This window comes from Pristiophorus japonicus, chromosome 16 (assembly GCF_044704955.1).
Source record: "Pristiophorus japonicus isolate sPriJap1 chromosome 16, sPriJap1.hap1, whole genome shotgun sequence".
Taxonomy (NCBI): Eukaryota; Metazoa; Chordata; class Chondrichthyes; family Pristiophoridae; genus Pristiophorus; species Pristiophorus japonicus.
The window spans coordinates 138,260,139-138,277,670 of NC_091992.1; the positions used below are offsets into that span (position 1 = coordinate 138,260,139).

General features: G+C 54.8%; 1 protein-coding gene across 1 annotated transcript in view; it reads left to right on the forward strand.

Moving 5' to 3' along the window:
* LOC139226238 (E3 ubiquitin ligase RNF157-like) overlaps positions 1 to 12,369 on the forward strand; it is a 50,809-nt gene extending 38,440 nt beyond the window's left edge. The window contains exon 13 of the mRNA XM_070856859.1: positions 11,962 to 12,369. Coding sequence (XP_070712960.1) covers positions 11,962 to 12,071 — 110 coding nt within the window. The 3' untranslated portion in view covers positions 12,072 to 12,369. The remainder of the gene's footprint in view (positions 1 to 11,961) is intronic.
* Positions 12,370 to 17,532: the final 5,163 nt, after the last annotated feature.

Here is a 17,532-nt window from a genome sequence, read left to right on the forward strand (position 1 = left end):
GCAATAAAGGTCGACATTCCATTTGCCTTCCTGACTACTCCCTCACTAACAGCACTGTGGGAGCACCTTCACCACACGGACTGCAGCGGTTCAAGAAGGCGGCTCACCACCACCTTCTCAAGGGGCAATTAATGCCGGCCTTGCAGCGATGCCCACATCCCAGGAACGAATAATAAAAAATAAAATTATGAAGGGCCTAGTTAGAGTGGATAGGAAGGACCTATTTCCCTTAGCAGAGGAGTCAATAACCAGGGGGCATGGATTTAAAGTCATTGGTAGAAGGATTAGAAGATAGTTGAGAATTTTTTTCACCCAGAGGGTGGTGGGGGTCTGGAACTCACGGCCTGAAAGGGTGGTAGAGGCAGAAACCCTCACCACAGTTAAACATACTTGGATGGCGGGTAGCATTTGGTTGGTGCAGACACGATGGGCCAAAAATTTCTATAATTCTGTCTCTGTGTCGGCGCAGGCTGCACTGTCTGTGTCTGCACTGTCTGTGTCTGCATCTGCACTGTCTGTGTCTGTGTCTGCACTGTCTGTCTGTGTCTGCACTGTCTCTGTGTCCGCATCTGCACTGTCTGTGTCTGTGTCTGCACTGTCTGTGTCTGTGTCTGCACTGTCTGTGTCCGCATCTGCACTGTCTGTGTCTGCACTGTCTGTGTCTGCACTGTCTGTGTCTGCACTGTCTGTGTCTGTGTCTGCACTGTCTGTGTCCGCATCTGCACTGTCTGTGTCTGTGTCTGCACTGTCTGTGTCTGCACTGTCTGTGTCCGCGTCTGCACTGTCTGTGTCTGTGCTGCCTGTGTCTGCACTGTCTGTCTGTGCTGTATCTGCACTGTCCGTGTCTGCACTGTCTGTGTCCGTGTCTGCACTGTCTGTGTCCGTGTCTGCACTGTCTGTGTCTGCACTGTCTGTGTCTGCGCTGCCTGTGTCTGCACTGTCTGTCTGTGCTGTATCTGCACTGTCTGTGTCTGCACTGTCTGTGTCTGCACTGTCTGTGTCTGTGTCTGCACTGTCTATTTCTGTGTCTGCACTGTCTATGTCTGTGTCTGCACTGTCTGTGTCTGCGCTGCCTGTGTCTGCACTGTCTGTCTGCACTGTCTGTCTGTGCTGTGTCTGCACTGTCTGTGTCTGTGTCTGCACTGTCTGTGTCTGCGCTGCCTGTGTCTGCACTGTCTGTCTGTGCTGTGTCTGCACTGTCTGTGTCTGTGTCTGCACTGTCTGTGTCTGCACTGTCTGTGTCTGCGCTGCCTGTGTCTGCGCTGCCTGTGTCTGCGCTGCCTGTGTCTGCGCTGCCTGTGTCTGCACTGTCTGTGTCTGCACTGTCTGTGTCTGTGTCTGCACTGTCTGTGTCTGCACTGTCTGTGTCTGTGTCTGCACTGTCTGTGTCCGTGTCTGCACTGTCTGTGTCTGTGTCTGCACTGTCTGTGTCTGCGCTGCCTGTGTCTGCACTGTCTGTCTGTGCTGTGTCTGTGTCTGCACTGTCTGTGTCTGCACTGTCTGTGTCTGCGCTGCCTGTGTCTGCGCTGTCTGTCTGTGTCTGTGTCTGCACTGTCTGTGTCTGTGTCTGCACTGTCTGTGTCTGCGCTGTGCTCACTGGGGCCCGATGGGTGTGCAGTGAGACTCACCTCGGTCCGAGGGCTGTGCTGTGCCTTGCCTATGGCTCCCGCCTTGTGTTTGAAATATCCATGCCTTCCATTCACGTTCTCTGTCTGCCAGCACTGACCAGGTCTGTAGCTGGGGTCCGTGCCCCCTGGGGTCTGAGCGGCTCATTCGGCTGGTCACTTCACTCAATTCTATTCCAAAATGTTGCTGTTTTCCAACAGCCCCCATTTACAGTGCCCATCTCTGCATTAATCCAGGCGGACAAAGGAGAATGGGGACAGTGTTTGGCTAAGTTGTGGAGAGAGTAGAGTGTTTGTTCACACAAGCCCCGGGAGAGTATACCTGCTGTGACAGTGATGTCACTGGGATCAGGCATCAGTTGTACTGCTTTTTAAAGATGAGGATTGTTTTCCATTGTCTGTCTGTCTGTGTCTCTGTCTGTCTGTGTCTCTCTATCTGTCTGTGTCTCTCTGTCTGTCTGTGTCTCTGTCTATCTGTGTCTCTCTGTCTGTCTGTATCTCTCTCTGTGTCTGTCTCGGGGGTTGTAAATCAAGTCGGGGGGGGGGGGGATGCGCAGTGAGACTAACATCGGGGCTTTAAATCTCTGATGACCTCGAGTACTTGTCTCAACACCCCCTGACCTTTCACACTTGCTTCAGTAATGGCTGCTCAAAAACTCGTCATTAATTAATCGCATTACAGCTTTCTCCAGCTCCCCGGTTCACACAGAGCCCGCCCCCGGGTTCACGGGGCGCCCCCCCACCCCAGTAATGACTTTGTGACTGCTCGGGAAGTCTCTGATTGCTTCCTATCCCAGGTCTCTCAGCTGGTGGTGGAGGCAGTGACCCCTGGGTTAGAGAGAGGGGAAATCAGCCAGGGTTCCTGCTCCTGATCCCCGCCCAGTGACCCCTGGGTTAGAGAGAGGGGAAATGAGCCAGGGTTCCTGCTCCTGATCACTGCCCAGTGACCCCTGGGTTAGAGAGAGAGGGGAAATGAGCCAGGGTTCCTGCTCCTGATCACTGCCCAGTGACCCTGGGTTAGAGAGAGGGGAAATCAGCCAGGATTCCTGCTCCTGATCACTGCCCATTGACCCCTGGGTTAGAGAGGGGGGGAAATCAGCCAGGGTTCCTGCTCCTGATCACTGCCAGTGACCCCTGGGTTAGAGAGGGGGGGAAATCAGCCAGGGTTCCTGCTCCTGATCACTGCCCAGTGACCCCTGGGTTAGAGAGCGGGGAAATCAGCCAGGGTTCCTGCTCCTGATCACTGCCCAGTGACCCCTGGGTTAGAGAGAGGGGAAATGAGCCAGGGTTCCTGCTCCTGATCACTGCCCAGTGACCCCCGGGTTAGAGAGGGGAAATCAGCCAGGGTTCCTGCTCCTGATCACTGCCCAGTGACCCCTGGGTTAGAGAGAGGGGAAATCAGCCAGGGTTCCTGCTCCTGATCACTGCCCAGTGACCCCTGGGTTAGAGAGAGGGGAAATCAGCCAGGGTTCCTGCTCCTGATCACTGCCTAGTGACTCTTGCTGGGGGCAATGCCGGAGGACAGGATCGGGACGTGGCTAGGAATGCCAATCCTCCGAGAATGGGCCTGGATCTCTGGGAATGGAGTCCTGTGGCAGCAGTGGAGGCCCTTGATAAGGTTCCACATTAGAGACTGTAGCTAAAAAAGCTCAGGGAACTGAAGGTGAATAAATGGGCCATGTTAGGCAGGCGAAGATAGAGAGTGAGAATGGGTCTGTACTCGAATTAGAAGGAAGTAACGAGTGGTGTCCCACAAGAATCTGTGATGGGGCCTCAACCAATGTTCCTCCGAAGGTGCACGGCCACACACCAATCACAAGGCCCCACACAGCCGGCTCACCAGTTCCTGCCACTGGAACAGATACTGTACAGCAACTTTAAAGGGACCATGCATGAAAAAATAATTCAAGGGAACATTGGCGTTAACTATTGACTGTATTTATTAAGGATACAACTATTTGTTCTAACTGAATGGCAGCTGTTCCTCTGATTGGCCCTCCATTGTCACATGACCTATTGCTGATTGGTCCCCTTGGAGGATAAGCCACACCCTGACATTTCTCTGGAATGTGTAAAGGGAACCCCCAGCCTAACTTTGCACATTGTAACATGATCCATTTGGACTTCAGAAGTCAGAGAGGACACATCCCTCCCCCAGCACAAGTGAGGCCTCCCCCAGCCAAAGTGAGGCCTCCTCCAGCCAAAGTGAGGCATCCCCAAGCCAAAGTGCCTTACCCCAGCACAAGTGAGGCCTCCCCCAGCCAAAGTGCATGACCACCCCCCCACCATAGATGGGGAATTGTTTATAGATTAACAGGTTTATTGGGTGTGAAGTGAATAGTGAGTGTCGTAACTTCTGGATTTCATCCACTCCCAACGATGTCCTTTGTAGGGGACTGTAAGAACATGATCCGTCTTCCCAGAGTTCACTCTTTCCCCTCCCCCCCCCCCGTGTCTCTCCTCCCCCCCCCGTGTCTCTCTCCCCCTCGTGTCTCTCTCTCCCCCCAGCGCAGCGGGAGGCCCAGGGCTGGGTCAGGGGCTCGGCGGTTTGGGAATGGATATGCTCTGGGCCCACTTCCAGTTGCACAGAAAGCAGTAGTACAAATAGTTACTCTGATTTATTAATGACTTAGATAATGCAATCGAGAGCCGCAGGTCCAAGCTTCCCAATGACACAAAGATTGGTGCTGTCGTACACAGTGTAGAGTGCAGCATAAAATTACAGAGATATTGCTAGAATAAGTGAGTGGAAAAAACTGAGAGAGAAAGATTTCAATGCAGGCAAATGTGAGCACAACTATCCTGGACTAAAAAAGTAGCGCTCCAAGTATTTTTTCAATGGTGAAAAGAGATTGAGGGGTCCCTGTACACAGATCGCTAAAATATAGTGGTCAGGTACAACAAACAATCAAAACGGCTCATGGAATGTTAACCTTTATAGCTAGAGGGGTAGACTATAAAGGTATGGAAGTTTTACTGCAGCTGTATAAAGCCCTGGTTAGACCACACCTGGAGCACTGTGTACAGCTCTGGGCACCTGACCTTAGACCACACCTGGAGCACTGTGTACAGCTCTGGGCACCTGACCTTAGACCACACCTGGAGCACTGTGTACAGCTCTGGGCACCTCATCTTAGACCACACCTGGAGCACTGTGTACAGCTCTGGGCACCTCATCTTAGACCACACCTGGAGCAATGTGTACAGCTCTGGGCACCTGACCTTAGACCACACCTGGAGCACTGTGTACAGCTCTGGGCTCCACACCTTAGACCACACCTGGAGCACTGTGTACAGCTCTGGGCACCTGACCTTAGACCACACCTGGAGCACTGTGTACAGCTCTGGGCACCTGACCTTAGACCACACCTGGAGCACTGTGTACAGCTCTGGGCACCACACCTTAGACCACACCTGGAGCACTGTGTACAGCTCTGGGCACCTGACCTTAGACCACACCTGGAGCACTGTGTACAGCTCTGGGCACCTGACCTTAGACCACACCTGGAGCACTGTGTACAGCTCCGGGCACCTGACCTTAGACCACACCTGGAGCACTGTGTACAGCTCTGGGCACCTGACCTTAGACCACACCTGGAGCACTGTGTACAGCTCTGGGCACCTGACCTTAGACCACACCTGGAGCACTGTGTACAGCTCTGGGCACCTGACCTTAGACCACACCTGGAGCACTGTGTACAGCTCTGGGCACCTGACCTTAGACCACACCTGGAGCACTGTGTACAGCTCTGGGCACCTGACCTTAGACCACACCTGGAGCACTGTGTACAGCTCTGGGCACCTGATCTTAGACCACACCTGGAGCACTGTGTACAGCTCTGGGATATATTGGCCTTGGAAGGAGCACAGCACCGATTCACCAGAATGTTACCAGTGCTCAAAAGGTCATATTATGAGGAGAGTTTACATTAACTAGGCTTGTTTTCCTTGGAATATAGAAGTTTAAGGGGTGATTTAATTGAGATTTTCAGGGTTTGGAAATAAATTGATTGGATAGACAGATATAGACTTTTTTCACTGCTGGGGGAGTCTCGGACAAGGACACATAACCTTAAAATCAGAGCCAGGCCAGTCAGGAAACACTCGTTCAGGCAAAGGGTGATAAAAGTGTGGAACACTCTCCCACAGAAAGCAACAGATGCGCTAATGCTCAATTGATCATTTTAAGATCAATGGACTTTTGCTGGACAAGGGTATTTACGGATTAAAAACAGAAAATGCTAGAAATCTTTTATTCCTGCATCCGCAGTGTTTTGCTTTTGTATAAGGGTATTTACGGGATCTAGGGCCAAGGCAGGTGGATAGAGTTAGGTTACAGATCAGCCATGATCTCATTGAATGTAGGGTCAGGCTTGAGGGGCTGAATGGCCTCCTCCTGTTCCTGTGTAACAGGCTCGAGGGGCTGTATGGCCTCCTCCTGTTCCTGTGTAACAGACTCGAGGGGCTGAATGGGCCTCCTCCTGTTCCTATGTAACAGGCTCGAGGGGCTGAATGGCCTCCTCCTGGTCCTGTGTAACAGACTCGAGGGGCTGAATGGCCTCCTCCTGTTCCTGTGTAACAGGCTCGAGGGGCTGAATGGCCTCCTCCTGTTCCTATGTAACAGGCTCGAGGGGCTGAATGGCCTCCTGTTCCTATGTAACAGGCTCAAGGGCTGAATGGCCTCCTCCTGTTCCTGTGTAACAGGCTCGAGTGGCTGAATGGCCTCCTCCTGTTCCTATGTAACAGGCTCGAGTGGCTGAATGGCCTCCTCCTGTTCCTATGTAACAGGCTCAAGGGCTGAATGGCCTCCTCCTGTTCCTGTGTAACAGGCTCGAGTGGCTGAATGGCCTCCTCCTGTTCCTGTGTAACAGGCTCGAGGGGCTGTATGGCCTCCTCCTGTTCCTGTGTAACAGGCTCGAGGGGCAGAATGGCCTCCTCCTATTCCTGTGTAACAGGCTCGAGGGGCTGAATGGCCTCCTGTTCCTATGTAACAGGCTCAAGGGCTGAATGGCCTCCTCCTGTTCCTGTGTAACAGGCTCGAGTGGCTGAATGGCCTCCTCCTGTTCCTATGTAACAGGCTCGAGTGGCTGAATGGCCTCCTCCTGTTCCTATGTAACAGGCTCAAGGGCTGAATGGCCTCCTCCTGTTCCTGTGTAACAGGCTCGAGTGGCTGAATGGCCTCCTCCTGTTCCTGTGTAACAGGCTCGAGGGGCTGTATGGCCTCCTCCTGTTCCTGTGTAACAGGCTCGAGGGGCAGAATGGCCTCCTCCTATTCCTGTGTAACAGGCTCGAGGGGCTGAATGGGCCTCCTCCTGTTCCTAATGTAACAGGCTCGAGGGGCTGAATGGCCTCCTCTTGTTCCTGTGTAACAGGCTCGAGGGGCTGAATGGCCTCCTGTTCCTATGTAACAGGCTCAAGGGCTGAATGGCCTCCTCCTGGTCCTGTGTAACAGACTCGAGGGGCTGAATGGCCTCCTGTTCCTATGTAACAGGCTCGAGGGGCTGTATGGCCTCCTCCTGTTCCTGTGTAACAGGCTCGAGGGGCAGAATGGCCTCCTCCTATTCCTGTGTAACAGGCTCGAGGGGCTGAATGGCCTCCTCCTGGTCCTGTGTAACAGACTCGAGGGGCTGAATGGCCTCCTGTTCCTATGTAACAGGCTCAAGGGCTGAATGGCCTCCTCCTGTTCCTGTGTAACAGGCTCGAGGGGCTGAATGGCCTCCTCTTGTTCCTGTGTAACAGGCTCGAGGGGCTGAATGGCCTCCTCCTGTTCCTGTGTAACAGGCTCGAGGGACTGAATGGCCTCCTCCTGTTCCTGTGTAACAGGCTCGAGGGGCTGAATGGCCTCCTGTTCCTATGTAACAGGCTCAAGGGCTGAATGGCCTCCTCCTGTTCCTGTGTAACAGGCTCGAGTGGCTGAATGGCCTCCTCCTGTTCCTGTGTAACAGGCTCGAGGGACTGAATGGCCTCCTCCTGTTCCTGTGTAACAGGCTCGAGGGGCTGAATGGCCTCCTGTTCCTATGTAACAGACTCAAGGGCTGAATGGGCCTCCTCCTGTTCCTATGTAACAGGCTCGAGGGGCTGAATGGGCCTCCTCCTGTTCCTGTGTAACAGGCTCGAGGGGCTGAATGGCCTCCTCCTGTTCCTGTGTAACAGGCTCGAGGGACTGAATGGGCCTCCTCCTGTTTCTGTGTAACAGGCTCGAGGGGCTGAATGGCCTCTCCTGTTCCTGTGTAACAGGCTCGAGGGACAGAATGGGCCTCCTCCTGTTCCTGTGCAACAGGCTCGAGGGGCTGAATGGCCTCCTCCTGTTCCTGTGTAATGGGCTCGAGGGGGTGAATGGCCTCCTCCTGTTCCTGTGTAACAGGCTCGAGGGGCTGAATGGCCTCCTCCTGTTCCTGTGTAACAGGCTCGAGGGACAGAATGGGCCTCCTCCTGTTCCTGTGTAACAGGCTCGAGGGACTGAATGGCCTCCTGTTCCTGTTTCTCTCCCCCACTCACCGATGTCCTCCTGCTTTTAGAAAATTCGCATGAAACCACAATCAAAAATGCTCAACTTGGGGCCCAAGCGTTAGAAGGTGAACGTGTCACATGGCCCACTGTCACGAGGTCAGCTGTCACATGGCCCACTGTCACATGGTCAGAACATAAGAAATTGGAGCAGGAGTAGGCCATAACCCTTCACTTATCGTTCAAAAATCTATCTCCATCTTAAATATATTTAATGACCCAGCCTCCATAGCTCTCTGGGGCAGAGAATTCCAAAGACTTACGACCCCTCTGAGAAGAAATTTCTCCTCATCTCAGTTCTAAATCGGCAACCCCTCATTCTTAAACTATGCTCCCTAGTTCTAGATTTCCCACGAGTGGAAACATCCTCTCTGCATCTACCTTGTCGAGTTCCCGCAGTATCTTGTTTCGATAAGATCACCTCTCATTCTTCTGAACTCCAATGAGTATAGTCCCAACCTACTCAACCTATCTTCATAAGTCAACCGCCTCATCTCCGGAATCAACCTAGTGAACCTTCTCTGAACAGCCTCCAATGCAAGTATATCCTTCCTTAAATATGGAGACCAAAACTGTACGCAGTACTCCAGGTGTGGCCTCACCAATACCCTGTACAGTTGTAGCAGGACTTCTCTGCTTTTATACTCTATCCCTCTCGCAATAAAGGCCAACATTCCATTTGCCTTCCTGATTACTTGCTGTACCTACATACTCACTTTTTGTGTTTCATGCACAAGGACCCCCAGGACCCGCTGTACTGCAGCACTTTGCAATCTCCATTTAAATAATGTGCTTTTTTATTTTTCCTAAGCGGATAACCTCACATTTTCCCACATTATACTCCATCTGCCAAATTTTTGCCCACTCACTTAGCCTGTCTATATCCCTTTGCAGATTTTTTGTGTCCTCCTCACAATTTGCTTTCCCACCCATCTTTGTATCATCAGCAAACTTGGCTCCATTACACTCGGTCCCTTCATCCAAGTCATTAATATAGATTGTAAATAGTTGAGGTCCCAGCATTGATCCCTGTGGCACCCCACTAGTCACTGTTTGCCAACCTGAAAATGACCCATTTATCCCGACTCTGTTTTCTGTTAGTTAGCCAATCCTCTATCCATGCTAATATATTACCCCCAACCCAGTGAACTTTTATCTTGTGCATTAACCTTTTATGTGGCACCTTATCGAATGCCTTCTAGAAATCCAAATACACCACATACCCTGGTTCCCCCTCATCCACCCTGCTCGCTACATCCTCAAAGAACTCCAACAAATTTGTCAAACATGACTTCCCTTTCATAAAACCATGCTGACTGCTTGATTGAATTATGCGTTTCCAAATGTCCTGCTACTGCTTCCTTAATAATGGACTCCAGCATTTTCCCAACGACAGATGTTAGACTAACTGGTCTATAGTTTCCTGCTTTCTGTCTGCCTCCTTTTTTAATTAATGGCGTTATACTTGCTGTTTTCCAATCCGCTGGGACCGCCCCAGAATCCAGGGAATTTTGGTAGATTACAACCAATGCATCCACTATCTCTGCAGCCACTTCTCTTAAGGCCCTAGGATGTAAGCCATCAGGTCCAGGGGACTTGTCCACCTTTAGTCCCATTAGTTTACCGAGTACTACTTCATTAGTGATAGTGATTGTATTAAGTTTGTCCCTCCCTATAGCCCCTTGACTATCTGTTATTGGGATGTTTTTAGTGTCTTCTACCGTGAAGACCGATACAAAATATTTGTTCAATGCCTCTGCTAGTTCCGTTGCCCATTATTAATGGGTGGTCCACTGTCATGATCAAACCTCCAGGAATGTCTCCAATCGGAATTAGCAGCCCATGGTTCAGTATCTGATCAACAATATTTGGGCTCTCAGATTAGTGCGTGGGAGCGACGGAGGTCAGCACCTTCAGGGGAGTGGGGCTGGGGAGCGGAGGTCAGCACCTTCAGGGGAGTGGGGCTGGGGAGCGGAGGGGGACCTCAGTTCAATCCTGCTGCTCAATCTGCAGAGCTAACACAGGAAGCTTGGAGATCTGAGTGGAATTACAGTCAGAATGACCTGTGGTCAGGGGGTCAATCCCGGGGTCAGGGGGAGGGTCCGACCCGGGGGAGGGGGTCAGGGGGAGGGTTAGTCCTGTGGGAGGGGGTCAAGAGGAGGGGCTGACCCGGATGAGGGGGGTCAAGGGTAAGGTCAGTCCTGGAGGAGGGGCCGACCCGGGTGAGGCGATCAAGGGGAGGGTCAGTCCCAGGATGAGTGGTCGCGGGAGGGTCAGTCCCGGGGTGAGGGGTCGCGGGTCAGTCCCGGGGTGAGGGGTCGCGGGAGGGTCAGTCCCAGGTTGAGGGGGTCGGGTCAGTCCCAGGGTGAGGGGGGGTCGAGGGAGGGTCAGTCCTGGGGTGAGGGGGGTCAGGGGAGGGTCAGTCCCAGGGTCAGGGGGAGGGTCCGACCCGGGGGAGGGGGTCAGGAGGAGGGTTAGTCCTGTGGGAGGGGGTCAAGAAGAGGGGCCGACCCGGATGAGGGGGGTCAAGGGGAGGGTCAGTCCCAGGGTGAGGGGTCACGGGAGGGTCAGTCCCGGGGTGAGGGGTCGCGGGTCAGTCCCAGGGTGAGGGGTCGCGGGAGGGTCAGTCCCAGGTTCAGGGGGTCGGGTCAGTCCCAGGGTGAGGGGGGGTCGAGGGAGGGTCAGTCCTGGGGTGAGGGGGGTCAGGGGAGGGTCATTCCCAGGGTGAGGGGGGTCAGGGGAGGGTCAGTCCCGGGGTGAGGGGGTCGGGGATCGGGTCAGACCCGGGGTGAGGGGGTTGGGGGTCGGGTCAGTCCCGGGGTGAGGGGGTCGGGGTCGGGTCAGTCCCAGGGTGAGGGGGTCGAGGGAGGGTCAGTCCCGGAGTGAGGGGGTCGAGGGTCGGGTCAGTCCCGGGGTGAGGGGGTCGAGGGAGGGTCAGTCCCGGGGTGAGGGGTCGCAGGCGGGTCAGTCCCGGGGTGAGGGTGTCGAGGGAGGGTCAGTCCCGGGGTGAGGGGTCGCAGGCGGGTCAGTCCCGGGGTGAGGGGGTCGAGGGAGGGTCAGTCCCGGGGTGAGGGGGTCGGGGGTCGTGTCAGTCCCGGAGTGAGGGGGTCGAGGGAAGGTCAGTCCCGGAGTGAGGGGGTCGAGGGTCGGGTCAGTCCCGGGGTGAGGGGGTCGAGGGTCGGGTCAGTCCCGGGGTGAGGGGGTCGAGGGTCGGGTCAGTCCCGGGGTGAGGGGGTCGAGGGAGGGTCAGTCCCGGGGTGAGGAGGTTGGGTCAGTCCCGGGGTGAGGGGGGTCGAGGGAGGGTCAGTCCCGGGGTGAGGGGGGTCGAGGGAGGGTCAGTCCCAGGGTGAGGGGGTCAGGTGTCGGGTCAGTCCCGGGGTGAGGGGGTCAGGTGTCGGGTCAGTCCCGGGGTGAGGGGGGTCGAGGGAGGGTCAGTCCCGGGGTGAGGGGGTCGGGTCAGTTCCAGGGTGAGGGGGTCAGGGGAGGGTCAGTCCCGGGGTGAGGGGGTCGGGTCAGTTCCAGGGTGAGGGGGTCAGGTGTCGGGTCAGTCCCGGGGTGAGGGGGGTCGAGGGAGGGTCAGTCCCGGCGTGAGGGGGGAGGGTCAGTCCCGGCGTGAGGGGGGAGGGTCAGTCCCGGGGTGAGGGGGTCAGGTGTCGGGTCAGTCCCGGGGTGAGGGGGGTCGAGGGAGGGTCAGTCCCGGGGTGAGGGGAGTTTAGCCTTGGTGCTGGGGGGAAGCCGGACAGTGAGGGATTGGAGCCGGATCAGCTGCTGTTGTTCCGGGTGTCGGAGATGGTCACAGCTGTGCTAACATTCTCTCCAACAATCTCAGGTACACCTCTGACCGAGGAAAGGATCGAACACCCGCTCTCCATCCCCAGTAACACTGAACTGGAGGACGGCAGAGACCTCAACCTCATCTACGGACCCCTGGTCGTGTGAATGAATCGGACTCCAGCCCAGAGTGTGATATCTCCTGGAGTGGACCGGGATTGGAGCCAATGCACTTTGTAGCAGTAGCACAGCCATACCCCGAACATAGCACCGCACAGCAGGCCTTTATCACCAGTCCCTCGCTCCCCCAGTCCCTCCCTCTCTCCCCCAGTCCCCCCCTCTCTCCCCCTAGTCCCTCTCTCCCTCCCTCTCCCCCCAGTCCCTCTCTCTTTCCCCCAGTCCCTCCCTCTCCCCTCCCCACATTCCCTCTCTCCCCTCCCCACATTCCCTCTCTCCCCAGTCCCTCTATCCCTCTCTCCTCCATTCCCTCCCTCTCCCCCTAGTCCCTCTCTCCCCCCAGTCCCTCTCTCTCTCCCCCAGTCCCTCCCTCTCCCCCTCCCCACATTCCCTCTCTCCCCAGTCCCTCTATCCCTCTCCCTCGCTTCCTCCCTCCCTCGCTCCCCCAGTCCCTCCCTCTCTCCCCCAGTCCCCCTCTCCCTCCCTCTCTCCTCCAGTCCCTCCCTCTCCCCCTAGTCCCTCTCTCCCTCCCTCTCCCCCCAGTCCCTCTCTCTCTCCCCCAGTCCCTCCCTCTCCCCACATTCCCTCTCTCCCCAGTCCCTCTATCCCTCTCCCTCGCTTCCTCCCTCCCTCTCTCCTCCAGTCCCTCCCTCTCCCCCCAGTCCCCCTCTCCCCCCAGTCCCTCTCTCTCTCCCCCAGTCCCTCCCTCTCCCCACATTCCCTCCCTCCCTCTCCCTCGCTTCCTCCCTCCCTCTCTCCCCAGCCCCTCCCTCTCTCTCCCAGCCCCTCCCTCTCTCTCCCAGCCCCTCCCTTTCTCTCCCCAGTCCCTCTCTCCCCAGTCCCTCTCCCTCCCTCCCTCTCCCCCAGTCCCTCTCTCTCTCCCCCAGTCCCTCTCTCCCCCAGCGGTGCGGGTGATGAGCTCTGTGTCTCTCGCTCTGTCGGAGGCCTCACTGTAACTGTCCGCTATGCTGTCTCCATTAGTTGATGTGATGATTCCCTGGGATCGTTATGTATGATCCATTTCTGTTGCCAGCCATTTATCGTGTTTGATATCATGCATGCACAACACTGTTAGATTGATTTATGCTGGACATTGCTTTTAGTGTGTATATAAATCATTGTATTGCAGGTAATCCGAGCAAGCTGTTCCCTTGCTGCAAATCATGTCAAGCACTGACCTGTGACCTCCCGACAGTTTCAATAGAAACATCACAATTAAAATTAAAACAAATAATCTGTCTGCAGACTCGGTCTGGTCACTTTGGGGAGGGGAGGGGGGGCAGCGAGGAAAACAATTCACTCACATTCTGAACTAGATTGTGAAAAAGCTCCCAGTCCCTCCCTCTCTCTCTCCCCATCCCTCTCTCCCCCAGTACCACCCTCTCTCTCCCCAGTCCCACCCTCCCTCTCTCCCCCAGTCCCTCCCTCTCTCTCTCCCCCAGTCCCTCCCTCTCTCTCCCCGTCCCTCCCTCCCTCTCTCCCCAGTCCCTCCCTCTCTCTCTCTCCCCGTCCCTCCCTCTCTCTCCCCCAGTCCCTACACCTCTCTCCCCAAGTCCCTACACCTCTCTCCCCCAGTCTCTCCCTCTCTTCCCCAGTCCCTCTCTCCCCCAGTCCCTCTCTCCCCCAGTCCCTCCCACCCTCTCTCCCCGTCCCTCCCTCTCTCTCCTCCAGTCCCTCCCTCTCTCTCTCCCCGTCCCTCCCTCTCTCTCTCCCCGTCCCTCCCTCTCTCTCCTCCAGTCCCTCCCTCTCTCCCCCAGTCCCTCCCTCTCTCTTCCCCAGTCCCTCCCTCTCTCTCCCCCAGTTCCTCCCTCTCTCTCTCCCCCAGTCCCTCCCTCCCCTCCCTCTCTCTTCCCCAGTCCCTCCCTCTCTCTCTCCCAGTTCCTCCCTCTCTCTCCCCCAGTCCCTCTCTCCCCCAGTCCCTCCCTCCCTCTCTCTCCCCGTCCCTCTCTCTCTCCCAGTCCCTCCCTCTCTCTCCCCGTCCCTCCCTCTCTCTCTCCCCCAGTCCCTCCCTCCCTCTCTCCCAGTCCCTCCCTCTCTCTCTCTCCCCCAGTCCCTCCCTCCCTCCCCCAGCCGTGTGAGTGATGAACTCTGTGTCTCTCGCTCTGTCGGAGGCCTCACTGTAACTGTCCGCTCTCCATTTGTTGATGTGATGTTGAGTACAACATGCCACACAACCCCAGCTCCACCCTGGCGACAGACCCCATCACACCGGGAACAGCAGCCCCCCCCCCCGACTGTCATTGCCCCCCCCAGCCACCATATTCCTACGCAACATTCATCTGCCTGGCCATAAATGTCAGCCAACAGAGCAAGGCACTGTGCACCATGTACTGGATCACATACAGCGCCTGCTAGTACAGACCGGCGGGCAGGGAGGCCGCACAGGACAGAATGTAGATTGTAGATTCTATCTATCTGCTCAGCAATGAGATTGTTATTAAAACAATGATTCATTTAGATGAAAAATGTGTTAGATCTCAATTATTATCTGATTATACGACAATTTAAAAAATATTATCATTGGATTATTACCACGTAAAAAACATCTAAGATCTGATTATAATTAATTATCAAAACCTGCCGCTCTATTTTACGTGTTCTGTGCTCAGTTCTCTCCTCTTCCTCCATACCCTCCAGTGAGGGTCAGTGTGTGTGGGACTGTACCCCAGTGAGAGTCAGTGTGTGGGGGACTGTACCCCAGTGAGGGTCAGTGTGTGTGGGACTGTACCCCAGTGAGAGTCAGTGTGTGTGGGACTGTACCCCAGTGAGGGTCAGTGTGTGTGGGACTGTACCCCAGTGAGTCTCTGTGTGTGGGACTGTACCCCAGTGAGAGTCAGTGTGTGTGGGACTGTACCCCAGTGAGAGTCAGTGTGTGTGGGACTGTACCCCAGTGAGGGTCAGTGTGTGTGGGACTGTACCCCAGTGAGAGTCAGTGTGTGTGGGACTGTACCCCAGTGAGAGTCAGTGTGTGTGGGACTGTACCCCAGTGAGAGTCAGTGTGTGTGGGACTGTACCCCAGTGAGAGTCAGTGTGTGTGGGACTGTACCCCAGTGAGAGTCAGTGTGTGTGGGACTGTACCCCAGTGAGGGTCAGTGTGTGTGGGACTGTACCCCAGTGAGAGTCAGTGTGTGTGGGACTGTACCCCAGTGAGAGTCAGTGTGTGTGGGACTGTACCCCAGTGAGAGTCAGTGTGTGGGACTGTACCCCAGTGAGAGTCAGTGTGTGTGGGACTGTACCCCAGTGAGAGTCAGTGTGTGTGGGACTGTACCCCAGTGAGAGTGTATACTGCTCCGGGTAATGTCTGTGCAAAGGTACTGATCCCACTGGAGGATTTAATGACTGGTGGGATCAGTCGCCCTGTTTACGGTGGTTTTTCCGCAATCGCTGATGCCAACTTTCGCTTTAAATGTGAGACAGACACGTGGAGTTAAAGTTAGGAGACGGTGGTCACTGGGAGGGCGGGAAGAGTCTGGAAGGTTCCCCACGATCCATGACTGGTCCGATCGTCTCCAGAAATGTTCTCAAATTCTTCACACCCGTGGAATATATAGTGTTCTGTGAAGGTTGAGGATATGGAGTTTGTTTTCTTTGGGAAAGAGGAGACTTTGAGGAGAATCTCACTGAAATCTTTAAGATGATGAGAGAATTTCTGAAACTGATCCCAGCCAAAAAGGCGGTTGATAATTATTAACTCGTGCAGAGGCTTTGTGAACAGCCCCTGGAACAAATTCATCCACTCAGTCTCCCTTCAATTCTCAACCGTTGAAATCCTGGCAATTCCAGCAGAGTGATGGTTTGAAAGGATTGTGACCTCTGCCCTGAGGAGCTGGGTGGATTCTGATGACTAAATAATCTGCTAATGATGCTGCTCAAACCCTGTGACACTGGTAGAACAGACAGCGCAGGAGGAAGCCATTCAGCCTGTAGCTCGTGTGCTGTAAGGGCGATACGATCAGTCCCACTCCTGTGCTCTTTCGCCACAGCTCCGCAAATTTCGCCTTTTCAAGTTTATATCGGATTCTCCTTTGAAAGTTGCTAAGGAATCTGCTTCCACTAGCCTTTCAGGCAGCGCACTCCAGATCACAAAGACTCGCTGGCCAACCAGGCTTGAGTCAGGACCCAGTTACTGATGCTGTTGAGACAGGTAGGGGGGGCAATTCAGCCCCGAGACGCCCGACTGCTGGGACCTCTGGGGGCCGGTTACAGGTGCGGTTCTGGGGGGTGGGGGAAATCTGTTATCTGTTATACATCTGTTATACATCTCTCCCCATTTCCAATTCCACTGAAGTCAATTTGACTCTTGCCCAAAGTCAAAGTGACCTGTGTCGTCAGCAAATAGGGTGATGGCTGAAAAGGCAATGAATCAGAAAAATACCCCACAGAAAAACTCAATAAAATGGTTTCAAAAGATAATTATATTTCAGGAAGGCCATTTGGCCCATCCAGTGACATCCTGTCATTATATCATTCACTTCTTTCTCAATGATTCCAGTTATTTTTGCGTGCACTCCTGTATCTGACGTTTATTCCACATATTTATCTGCCTTTGTGTAGAGAAAAATTTCCTGGTACCAGTCCTGAAATGAATTTTACAATCATGTCCCCTAGTTTTACTCCCACAGGTTAATTTAAAGTAATATTCTGGGTTAACTTTTTCTATAGTTTTAACAGTTGTAGCTCATCTCTCAGACACCTCCTTTCAGGCTGAAAAGGAACAGGAACAGGAGGAGGCCATTCAGCCCCTCGAGCCTGTTACACAGGAACAGGAGGAGGCCATTCAGCCCCTCGAGCCTGTTACACAGGAACAGGAGGCCATTCAGCCCCTCGAGTCTGTTACACAGGAACAGGAGGGGGCCATTCAGCCCCTCGAGCCTGTTACACAGGAACAGGAGGGGGCCATTCAGCCCCTCGAGCCTGTTACACAGGAACAGGAGGCCATTCAGCCCCTCGAGCCTGTTACATTAGGAACAGGAGGGGGCCATTCAGCCCCTCGAGCCTGTTACACAGGAACAGGAGGAGGCCATTCAGCCCCTCGAGCCTGTTACATTAGGAACAGGAGGAGGCCCATTCAGCCCCTCGAGCCTGTTACACAGGAACAGGAGGGGGCCATTCAGCCCCTCGAGCCTGTTACACAGGAACAGGAGGAGGCCATTCAGCCCCTCGAGCCTGTTACACAGGAACAGGAGGGGGCCATTCAGCCCCTCGAGCCTGTTACACAGGAACAGGAGGAGGCCATTCAGCCCCTCGAGCCTGTTACACAGGAACAGGAGGGGGCCATTCAGCCCCTCGAGCCTGTTACACAGGAACAGGAGGAGGCCCATTCAGCCCCTCGAACCTGTTACACAGGAACTGGAGGAGGCCATTCAGCCCCTCGAGCCTGCTCCACCCTTCAATCAGATGGTGGCTGCTTTGTATCTGAACTCCATGCAGCTGCTGAGGTTCCAGGTCCCTC